Raw genomic sequence first — 12,583 nt, 5'->3', positions numbered from 1 at the left:
GAGCTCATTATACTGCATGGAGGAATATATGGGGCTCATTATTCTGTATGGAGCAATATATGGGGCTCATTATTCTGTATGGAGGAATATATGGGGCTCATTATTCTGTATGGGGGCAATATATGGGGCTCATTATTCTGTATGGGGCAATATATGGGGCTCATTATTCTGTATGGAGCAATATATGGGGCTCATTATACTGTATGGAGCAATATATGGGGCTCATTATTCTGTATGGAGCAATATATGGGGCTCATTATACTGTATGGAGCAATATATGGGGCTCATTATTCTGTATGGAGCAATATATGGGGCTCATTATTCTGTATGGAGGAATATATGGGGCTCATTATTCTGTATGGGGCAATATATGGGGCTCATTATTCTGTATGGAGCACTATATGGGGCTCATTATACTGCATGGAGGAATATATGGGGCTCATTATTCTGTATGGAGCAATATATGGGGCTCATTATACTGTATGGAGGAAATATATGGGGCGCATTGTACTGTATGGAGCAATATATGGGGCGCATTATACTGCATGGAGGAAATATATGGGGCGCATTGTACTGTATGGAGCAATATATGGGGCTCATTATTCTGTATGGAGGAATATATGGGGATCATTATACTGTATGGGGCAATATATGGGGCTCATTATTCTGTATGGGGCAATATATGGGGCTCATTATACTGCATGGAGGAATATATGGGGATCATTATACTGCATGGAGGACTATACTGTCCGGTTTCTGGCCTATTGTAGAATGTACAATAGAGATCGCTCATGTAATGTCAGAAGTGAAATCTTTGGCATTGTACTATCCCTAGATTTCTTATCTGTGACTCATAAATTGTGTTAAAGGGACCCACTGAGACTCTCTCCCCGGGGCCCATGAAAACCTGGAGCCGGCCCTGGTTCCAATACACAGAAAAGAAAGAAAATGTGTGCACCTGCAGCAATGTTCTGGAAGAAAAACGTCATGTTCTGGAGCAGTTTCACGGCTGCCAACACTTTCGGCCTTGACTCTACGTGTCCTCATGATTTTTCTTTGACGGTCGCAGTTGTGGTCGACTTTTGGGGTTTTCAAATGTTTTTGTTTGATTCATCAATTGTGATATTTTAACAAGTTGCAATATTTTTGAGCGAATGTTTTCCAGTCCCCCCCCCCCCAGAAGTGATTTTATGAATGATGCCTGTATTTTTTTTTTTTTTTTTACATTTTGTGACATTTTTAAGCGGAAAATGATGCAGCTGTTAATCTGGATCATAGGAGACGGTGATATTTGCTATTAGCGCTGCTGTGCACAGAACAAGCGATCAGAAGATCAAGGGGTCACGACCCCTAACGGGACAATGAAATACAGTGAAATATAAGAAAAAAATATACAAAAGGGTATGACAAAATCTCTGACCACTGCGATAAATCCGTCCAGGAAAAGATAATAAAAATAATCAATAATTGTATGAACCTGGAAATGACTCTGTAAAAAAATGCTAAAATAAAATAAATCGCCACATCTCTGGAAAAATAAAAAAACAAAGAATATCAAAAAATGCCAAAAAAAAGGAATAATAAAAAAAACGATTCAAACCTTTTCCCCATTGTAAAACGCTTTATTACTTTATTATCCCCCACAGCCTCATAAGTCTAATGATCATGTGACTGCTGCACGGCAAACTCGGCTCCGCTGCACGGCAAACTCTGCTACGCTGCATGACAAACTGAACTCTGCTGCATGACAAACTCAGCTCTGCTACCTGGCAAACTCGGCTCTGCTGCCTGGCAAACTCGGCTCTGCTACCTGGCAAACTCGGCTCCGCTGCATGACAAACTGAACTATGCTGCATGACAAACTCCGCTCCGCTACACAGCAAACTCCGCTCCGCTACACGGCAAACTCGGCTCCGCTGCATGACAAACTGAACTCTGCTGCATGACAAACTCGGCTCTGCTGCATGACAAACTCGGCTCCGCTACCTGGCAAACTCGGCTCTGCTACCTGGCAAACTCAGCTCCGCTACCTGGCAAACTCGGCTCTGCTACCTGGCAAACTCGGCTCTGCTACCTGGCAAACTCACCTCCGCTACCTGGCAAACTCAGCTCCGCTACCTGGCAAACTCAGCTCTGCTACCTGGCAAACTCGGCTCTGCTACCTGGCAAACTCGGCTCCGCTACCTGGCAAACTGAACTCTGCTGCATGACAAACTCAGCTCTGCTACCTGGCAAACTCGGCTCTGCTGCATGACAAACTCAGCTCTGCTACCTGGCAAACTCAGCTCCGCTACCTGGCAAACTCAGCTCTGCTACCTGGCAAACTCGGCTCTGCTACCTGGCAAACTCGGCTCTGCTACCTGGCAAACTCGGCTCTGCTACCTGGCAAACTGAACTCTCCTGCATGACAAACTCTGCTCCGCTGCATGACAAACTCGGCTCTGCTACCTGGCAAACTCGGCTCCGCTACATGGCAAACTCGGCTCCGCTACATGGCAAACTCGGCTCCGCTACATGGCAAACTCGGCTCCGCTACATGGCAAACTCGGCTCTGCTACCTGGCCAACTCGGCTCTGCTACCTGGCAAACTCGGCTCCGCTACACGGCAAACTGAACTCTCCTGCATGACAAACTCTGCTCCGCTGCATGACAAACTCGGCTCTGCTACCTGGCAAACTCGGCTCCGCTACATGGCAAACTCGGCTCCGCTACACGGCAAACTCGGCTCCGCTACCTGGCAAACTCCGCTCCGCAACACGGCAAACTCCGCTCTGCTACAACCACTCCGTCACTCGTACAGGTGCCAAACAGCAAACTCAGCTCTGCTGCATCCACACACACTATGAAGTCCGGCTCCAGCGCTCACACAACTTTATTTATACAATGTTCCTGCACACAAGACTTCACAGCTGGAGGAGGAGGAGCCTGACACCAGGAAGGAGCGCGCAGTATATACTCACATGGGCGTGACGTCACGGAAGGTCCTATAGCACCAGGTACCAGCAGCCACCTACGAGCCTGGTCACATGGGCATGACGTCACGGAAGGTCCTATAGCACCAGGTACCAGCAGCCACCTACGAGCCTGGTCACATGGGCATGACGTCACGGAAGGTCCTATAGCACACTGTGTATATTATCCAGCGATCCGTCCTCCCACCACCAGGTGGCGCTGGAGATCTCTGCGATGACGCTCTGTCCACTGCTCTATAAAAGGAGCGATGTGAAGCTGACGGCGCCATTTTAATGACACGTGCGATGTGGAGAGGAGGTTGTGTGATCTGTGTGAGGGCAGGAAACTTGTCTGTGACGCCATTACACAGGGAAGCTATGGTAGTTAGATAGCAGAGAGCACTGCCTGCTGTAAATGGTGTCAGCGGGAATATGGTCTAGGGATTTAGTGATTCCGTGAGGTAAAATTACCTCACATGATGGTTCCTGTGAAGAAAGTCAGTCAGAGCTGTGTCTGAGAACTATTATACAGACGCTGAACTGTCAGGAAATCTGTTGTGTTAGTGCAGGAGGCCACAATGGCAGAAAAGCGCAGAATGTCACTAGAAGAAAAAAGTTCCCTTAACAAATAGCACATGTGCTGATATAAATGAGGAAACTGCTGAGATGAGGGGCAAAAATGCCGCAGAGCGGAGAAAAAGCGACAGCAAATGATGGCACAAAAGTGACCAAACACTAAAATATTGAGTAAATAATACAGAATCCTCCAAGAGCAAAGGAGGCGACTGAGGGCAAAAGATGGAAAAATCTGCGAGTTATGTGTAAATTTGTTTAAAAAAAAAATTGCAACAGTAGAAAAATGATAAAACCACAATAATAAGTTTACAGTTGGGAGGAGAGAAAAGGCCACGCAGAGCTCCATAAGGGATCTGATAGTCACAGTCAGTGTAAATAAGATTGAACTAAGAAACAAACGAGGCAGAAGAAACGATCTTACAGCGCCGTAAATCAAAATCAAAACGGCATATAGCGACTGCAGGGAAAATCCACATTTTAAGACGCAAAGAGGAAAAAAAAAATAACTGACGCGCATTTTGACGTCGCCAAGATCCGAAGAACTAATATAAAAAGGGAAGAAATATATCTGTGAAGCGCACTTGTTGTTAGGGTTGGCGGAACACACCAAATATATTGTTTATTAAATGGAATTGGTGCGTTCGCAACCCGGGATCCACCGTGCAGGAAAGTACCTGCTGCTAAATAATGGCGGCTCTATATGGCGGTATATACCAACTCTGTTAGCTTCACAGAGTAACCGCGAGAGGAAAGCTCTGTGCCCTGTTAGACTTTCACAGAGGCACAGGCCAACTACCCAGATGTGAGCAGTGAGTGGTCATGCATGCACACACAATCTCCTCGCCGGAGGTGCCAGCATTCTAGGGGCTTATTTCAGCCGGGTCCCTGAACACACATATACACAATCTCCTCGCCGGAGGAGCCAGCATTCTAGGGGCTTATTTCAGCCGGGTCCCTGAACACACATATACACAATCTCCTCGCCGGAGGAACCAGCATTCTAGGGGCTTATTTCAGCCGGGTCCCTGAACACACATATACACAATCTCCTCGCCGGAGGTGCCAGCATTCTAGGGGCTTATTTCAGCCAGGTCCCTGAACACACATATACACAATCTCCTCGCCGGAGGAGCCAGCATTCTAGGGGCTTATTTCAGCCGGGTCCCTGAACACACATATACACAATCTCCTCGCCGGAGGAGCCAGCATTCTAGGGGCTTATTTCAGCCGGGTCCCTGAACACACATATACACAATCTCCTCGCCGGAGGTGCCAGCATTCTAGGGGCTTATTTCAGCCGGGTCCCTGAACACACATATACACAATCTCCTCGCGGGAGGAGCCCGCATTCTAGGGGCTTATTTCAGCCGGGTCCCTGAACACATATATACACAATCTCCTCGCCGGAGGAGCCAGCATTCTAGGGGCTTATTTCAGCCGGGTCCCTGAACACACATATACACAATCTCCTCGCCGGAGGAACCAGCATTCTAGGGGCTTATTTCAGCCGGGTCCCTGAACACATATACACAATCTCCTCGCCGGAGGTGCCAGCATTCTAGGGGCTTATTTCAGCCGGGTCCCTGAACACACATATACACAATCTCCTCGCCGGAGGTGCCAGCATTCTGGGGGCTTATTTCAGCCGGGTCCCTGAACACACATATACACAATCTCCTCGCCGGAGGTGCCAGCATTCTGGGGGCTTATTTCAGCCGGGTCCCTGAACACACATATACACAATCTCCTCGCCGGAGGTGCCAGCATTCTAGGGGCTTATTTCAGCCGGGTCCCTGAACACACATATACACAATCTCCTCGCCGGAGGAGCCAGCATTCTAGGGGCTTATTTCAGCCAGGTCCCTGAACACACATATACACAATCTCCTCGCCGGAGGAGCCAGCATTCTAGGGGCTTATTTCAGCTGGGTCCCTGAACACACATATACACAATCTCCTCGCTGGAGGTGCCAGCATTCTAGGGGCTTATTTCAGCCGGGTCCCTGAACACACATATACACAATCTCCTCGCCGGAGGAGCCAGCATTCTAGGGGCTTATTTCAGCCGGGTACCTGAACACACATATACACAATCTCCTCGCCGGAGGTGCCAGCATTCTAGGGGCTTATTTCAGCCGGGTCCCTGAACACATCCAAACACATGACCACATTGGCGCAAAGCATATAACAAGAGACGATACTAGCGCATGGCCGTGCGGTCATGCGCAGTTTATATAGTTGCAGCACAGGAAGCTGCTACCGAAGTTTTGCCCTTTCAGGACCTTCCTGGAGGACCAATGGGATGCGCTGCAATACCTGAACATGTGACCGAACATGTGACCCTCGACCTCCAGTGTGTGCAAATAAGGACTTAGTCCCAGAGAGACCCGCTCGCCGCAGATCAGTGCAGGGTACCATAGGAAAGCCAGAAAAGGCAGTAGTGACCCTATGCACAGAATCAGCCTCAGCGAGACGCTGGGAGCGACGTCTCCGCTGAGCAGACCCCACTGCGGCCGATGCTGAATGGGAGACCGCAGCAGACACGGATCGAGATTCCCCCTGTGCAGCAGAGGAAACTCGACTCCTAACACTTGTGTCATGAGACTAAGCGTCCAGTGTCCACAGCAGCAGTCCCATTTACATACTCCCTGTGTATATATATATATATGTACCTTGCATGTATATAAGCAGGCACTTGGGCATTACTACTTACACCTAAGGCCTCGTTCACACGTCAGGTTTTCTCGTACGACTATCCTATAATAGTGAACGGGGCTATTCACGTGTCTGCCCTGGAGGTCAGTGCAAAATCGCGGAGACCTGTCCGATATTTATCAGAGTGTCTAATCTAAATCAGCAATGCAAGTTTATGGGTCGAGGAAAAAGTCTGTCAGCACCTGGATGTCATCTGAGTGCAGTGTTTTTCATTTACTGATAAAAAAAAACACTTATCCGAGAACAACTAATTAAACTCGGACGAACTTTGATGGTAAAAAATTACCACCCCAGCAAACTAATATAAAAAAAAATCACTGATAAAACTCAAGAGAAAATCACTGAAGTCTGAATGAGGCCTAAAATCAGGGCTGTGGAGTCGTTAGATTGGAGTGACTCCCTCTTTAAAATAAATATACACCATTAACCAGTTAATGACTGGCCCATTTCCCACTCCCCCCTTCCTGACCCAATTACATTGCAGAGTTTTATTGCACTTTCACTTCTTACTTTTCATTTTTTCCTGTTCGGATATGGCAGCACATAAAGCTTTATATTTATGCTATTTATGAAATACTTCAAATTTATTTTTCTCTTTATTTACAACCACGAAGGGTTGCTAAAAACATTTAACATAACCATGCAGATATGGGTTTAAAGCATTGTATTAGTGCGTAGCCAGCTGCCGCTCAGTGTTTAGGACAGTGATGTAGCCGTATCTGCGCCTTCTTTTATTCGGCGGAGCCGCACTTTCGGTACTTCGGCCGGGTAACTAATTCTATTAACCCGCTGGTTATCCCTGATAGCTTTATTTGATCTAACAGGTTCCTGTTAAATGATAAATACAAGCTGTCCTTGCACAGTTGTTGGTCTTGATGTACTGCGCGGGCAGTGATTTATATAGCATCGTATTAGGTTTATTCAACAGTTCTTTACATTTTTGCAAGGCATCTTTATCATTTCTGGCAGAAATTTATTTTACCAATTTTTAATGGATTGTAACTGCACTTGGTGTAATAGATATTTTAGCATTTTTTTTAGACTTCACACATTCAGTCATCTTCATCTATATTTTACCGGTTTTGTTACTGTCATAATCTGTCCTTTTTTTTTTTTTTCAATGAACGGCCAACAATCCAAAAGTCCAGTAAACCCCAGAATGTGTAATGTGGCACCTACAAGCTCTGAATGGCACTAGGATTTCACTATGCATAGCGTAGTATCTAACATGAGCTGCTCAGATTCATCACATATTACTGATCACTCAACTCTGGATCTTTATTTTGAAATATTTTAAGGTTTAAAATACTTTTTTCTTAGTCACATGATTATCCTTATTCTTCTATATCCTTTTGAGGATGAGTTGTATTTTTCTCTAACATCATTTTGAGGTTTATTTGTTAGTCACATGATTATCCATATTCTTATATCCTTTACTTGTATTTTTCTCTTAACATCATTTTGAGGTTTATTTACACTAAATCGCCTTTATTACTGCTGGAAATAGAACAAAACACCTGATGCCTGTAAAGCGCTGTGGAATTAAAGGCGCTAAAAGCAAAGCGAGTAAAATAAATATGTGATTCCATCATTTTGTGTTTTAATTTTCTGTCTGTGGAGTGAATGTTGTGTCCCCATAATGTGGTGGTGGTGTCTGCCCTTCTTCTGTCACCATGGGCAATTTCTGTTCTCTGAGAAAAGCTGCCACCTCTCCAAAAACAAACCACCTTCAGATTGTTGGGTAGTGTGGAGGCGTCCATAACAATTTGAATGTTGGCCCTGCCTTGCAGCTTTATGGACTGGGTATGTCCCGGAAGTAAGCTTGCCAAGCGGTGGCAAAACGCCTCCTCCCTTTCAGAAAGTAAAGAATGTGTGGCAAAATGGGCCAAAATCAGATCTGAGAAATGTCTGCTACTAGCTTTTCCATAAAAAAGGTATCTTGAAGCTTCATCACCAACAAAGGCTTCTGTATAAAGTATTAAATAAATTTCAGTAAGCGTGTTCAATACTTTATCCCTTTGGTATTTCTCATAAGGTGGATTTGTGTATGATCCATGTTGCTGGTCAACAATATAAGAAATCCAATTCCCGACAAGTAGCAATAGTGAAGAAATAAAATCCAGCTCACTGTGATTGCATCTTGAGAATGCTAGGAGCCCGAAAACATCTTGTCAAGGCTTGTGAAATGCAAAATAAAGAGTCTCCAGCTCCACTAACTGTGATGGAGGACATACACATTCAGCTATACAAATTTACATGACCCACATCAACGCGTTTCAGGTGTCTTCACCCTTAAAGGGAATCTGTCACCTACTTTTTCGTATATAAGCTTCGAGGGCTTTTCTACAGCATTCTGTAATGCTGTAGATAAGCCCCCGATGTAACCTGAAAGATAAGAAAAACAAGTTAGATTATACTTACCTGTGGGGGAGGTCCGGTGCGGTCCAGTCCAATGGGCGTCGCGGTCCGGATCCGGCACATCCCATCTTCATAAAATGACCTCTTTGCTTCCTGCGCAGGTGTAATTCTCTGCCCTGTTGAGGGCAGAGCGAAGTACTGCAGTGCACAGGCGCCGGGAAAGGTCCGAGATGCCCAGCAAAGTACTGGTCACCTGACAAACCCAGCAGCAGCTCATCTGACTGAGGAGCCACAGAAGTTAACCCTTCATAGGGAAAATGAATTAACTCCATTTAACTATTGTAATCCACAAAGACTGCAGAGCAATCTACACGTTACAGCCTTACACTCTCCTCTCTGTACTATGTGCCCACTGTGCATATTTTTTTGTGCTGCGTTTTTTTTTAAGTGCTGCGTTTTCCAGCTGATTAGAATGGCTGTCAACTGGAAAACGCAGTGTGGGGGTCCACACTCTGGAGCGTACCGACGTGGGTACGTGGATGAGAATTTGTCGGAATAGTGGTTTGGTATGGGATTGATCAAGTCCTGGAATTGTGAAATGAGGTAAAATGGAATCTACTGATGAAAATATTCTCTTCATTACTTGTTTCGTAAAAGTTACTCTACTGGAGCCCACTAAGCAGAAAATATAAATTGTTGAAAAAAAGCCCCTAATAATTTGTAAGAGGTGTGGTAGGTCTCAAAATAGTGGGAGATACAAATGCCTGGTTGAGATGAGCATGTGGGGCAATAGTACCGGGAATCACTCCGTTTACCATGCTTCCTACAAACTCGGCATCTTTTTTGGGGATACTTTTGGGTAAGAGTGACGAGAGGGCAAGGAAATGCAAGTCTCTGGACATCCTCAGAATCTAAGGCTTCCCCCTGTGCCATTGACTTTAATATGAGATCCTCAACAGTTTCTCCTGGAACTAAAGGAAAGTGAGCGGTCCTTGGGATTTTTTCTACAGTATGAAACTGTTATAGGTAGCAATCTGGATGAGGTAGATTGCTACCCTTTTGTGCCAGGCCCTGGTCTTCCGCTTCATCAGCTATGGTTGCAGAACCTGGTCTGACAGTTCAATGCCACCCATAAATTTGTTGTAATCTGTGAGGCAGATTGGTTTCTGTTTGTCCCTGAGGGCGCCCCTGTCTCTGACCGTCACAGTGTGGTCAGCATGTAGATGTCCTCCCTGTCATTCTCACCTGCGAGTGAGAATGACGCCCCCTTCTCCAGACGTCTGGACACCAACTGTGACGTAAACCCCACTCGGTTTTTCCTGACTGTTCCACAGGTCCCTGTATTTGCAGCATGGAAGGATTTGTATAGGGGATGCTGATGTAATAGTTTTCACTCTACACGTACCCTTGATGGAGAAAAGGCGTTATAATTAGCTCCCAGACAATTTTGCCTGGGATGCCAATTGTCTTGGGGCAGTTTGGGAGGTAGATTTGGCGGTCCCTACCTTCATAGATTAGGAAGGTGGAAGTGTACCCTGATGTGCCCTCACATATTTTACATAGTTTGAAGCCGTTTTTGGCTCGCTTGGAGGGGATAAATTGGCGGAACGACAGGACGGCCTTTGTAGCTCATCAAGGACTCGTTGACTGCCACATTTTGCTCTGGGGTATAGGAATTTAGAAATTAATGTTGTAGGAGGGAAATTGGGGGTCTCAATTTGTTTAGCCGATCATAGTTGGGGGTCAGTTATTGGGGGGGGGCTTGGGAATTATCACTGAAGTGGAGGAATCTCATTAGGGCTTCGTATCGGACTCGGGACATGACGGCTGCAAATACAGGGGTGCAGTGGACAAATTTTGTTGCCCAGTTGGAGCCGAGTGTTTTTTTTACCAATCCCATATTCAGGGTAACGCCCATTTTTTTTTATTTCGGGAACATTTGTGGGGAACCAGGAACGGGAGTGAAAGGCAGTTGGGTTTTGGGAGATATATCGTCGGGGCATATAAGTTTGTTTGGTGGGCAATCGATTGTAGGACTTCTGGGCTAACAAAATTTTGGAAAAAATCAATGGGGGTATAATTGGTAACATCTAATTTTTTTCCAGGGGCTGCAGGAAAAGGAGATATTTGAGGGGAAAATGAACTGACATGATACCACTGCGGTAGGGGGACTGCGGTGGTACTTGGTCCTGCCTCTGAAAGTTCAGCAATGACGACCGACTCCGCTAGCATCGGGCTGTGGATCCTGTGGAGGAAGAGTTGTCGTCACTGCCTGAAAACTGCTCTTCAGAGGCAGTTTGTGTTTAACTGTCGGAACAAAGCAAGGCTGTATGCTTGCTTCACACTAATTGTTCTGCGTGCCATTTATTTATTTGCCTGCCTAACAAAAAATTTACCCTAATTTAACACTAGTGTTTTTTTTACTGCCTAATCCTAACAAGCGTAACCCTAACTGCAAATAATTATAAAAAAAAAATAAATTGTAAAAAAAAATATTTTTTTTATAATCCCACAACAACGAGGATGTGGGGATCGGCAGAACGGGGGTGGGTAATCGGAGGTTTAGGGGGGTTTGCTGACATAGAAATTATTTTGAAGTTTTTATAAGTCAAGTGGATATTCAGATCATTTTTGTTTAGGTCACCAAAGAATTTTTTCAAGTATGGGGGGGTACCCTTCCAAATGAGACACACATTATCAATGAATCGTGTACAAAGTACTACACGTTCCATTGGTTGGTGTGTATCTGTCATGACAAGCTCCTGCTCCAACAGCACCAGGAACAAGTTGACATAAGAGGGGGCACAAGCTGCCCCCATAGCTGTTCCCTGGAGCTGCAGGTAGACGGAGTCATTGAATGTAAAAAAAATTATGATGAATAAATTCCAACAATTTCTAGATGAAATTGCTATGATCACCATCCAAATTACTCATTTGGAGAAAGAAAGACATGGCATGCAAGCCATCCTGGTGTCTAATGTTTGTATATAGAGACTCTTATGTCACACGTCATTAAAAGCATATCTTCATCGATGGGTAACCCATCAATTTTACGAAGTAAGTCGGAAGTATCTCGTAGGTACGAGGGTAAATTAAGCACCAAATTTTTCAATAAGCTGTCAACGTATTTACATAAATTTTCGACAAGACCACCCATGCCCAAGACTAGTGGCCTACCTGGGGATGTCGTTGCATTCTGGTTCCGTGACAGTCAGAGCTTGCAGTAAATCTATTGAAATCAAAACCTTATTGTAGTGATTTTTGTACAATTGTATTCAATACAGTCTTGATTGAAAGAAGAGGATTATAAGTTAGTTTTATAACACGCTGAATCCCTAAGATGTTGAATGGCTTGTTTCATATATTTTACGAGGCCATATCACAATGTTACCTCCTTTGTCGGCCTGTTTAAAAATTATGTCCGGTATACTTTTTAACCTTTTAAGACTACATCTCTCTTGATGGGTAAGGTTATTCCTATGGTTAGTGTTTAGCATTTTTTCTAGTTCATTAATTACTGATTTGACAATGTCGTAGCTGTTTTTCATTCTGACCCAAATGTCAGCTTACAGATCACCAGTGAGACCAAATTGTGGAGTTACGCCCATCATTTTACAAGCGCGCTTGGAGACAAAAAGACACCTCACACATATCCTGTGAGCAAGTCACTTTTATCTGAAGTAATAGAGCAAGAAGCAATATTTTATACCATTTACACATAATGCATTTCAATGTAACTCATGTAGCCCCCACCATCACCCAGGGTCATACTTTATTTACCATAACCCAGAATATGTTGTACTGACTCTTGAGAACATACATGATAAGAAGTACAGTCTCCTTGAAGAGGAGACCGTCAGACTACTGAGTCAACAGATTCTAGTAATTCTAACACAAGAGGCAAAAGGCACTTAAAGGCAAGGTAGTTAAAGGCAAACTATTAACCCTTCTATATCAATGTCCCCCTTTTGTAAATGGTATAA

General features: G+C 44.8%; 1 protein-coding gene across 1 annotated transcript in view; it reads right to left on the bottom strand.

The window, feature by feature from the left end:
* LOC138674735 (uncharacterized) overlaps window positions 1-12,148 on the bottom strand; it is an 81,072-nt gene extending 68,924 nt beyond the window's left edge. Inside the window, exons 1-2 of the mRNA XM_069762551.1 lie at window positions 11,992-12,148; window positions 8,553-8,627 (exon numbers count right to left, since the gene is read on the bottom strand). Coding sequence (XP_069618652.1) covers window positions 8,553-8,627; window positions 11,992-12,148 — 232 coding nt within the window. The remainder of the gene's footprint in view (window positions 1-8,552; window positions 8,628-11,991) is intronic.
* Between the last annotated feature and the right edge of the window lie 435 nt (window positions 12,149-12,583).

This window comes from Ranitomeya imitator, chromosome 4 (genome assembly GCF_032444005.1).
Source record: "Ranitomeya imitator isolate aRanImi1 chromosome 4, aRanImi1.pri, whole genome shotgun sequence".
In the NCBI taxonomy this organism is placed as follows: Eukaryota; Metazoa; Chordata; class Amphibia; order Anura; family Dendrobatidae; genus Ranitomeya; species Ranitomeya imitator.
The sequence above is the reverse complement of the archived record's forward strand: the minus strand, read 5'-3'. Positions and strand labels throughout refer to the sequence as shown.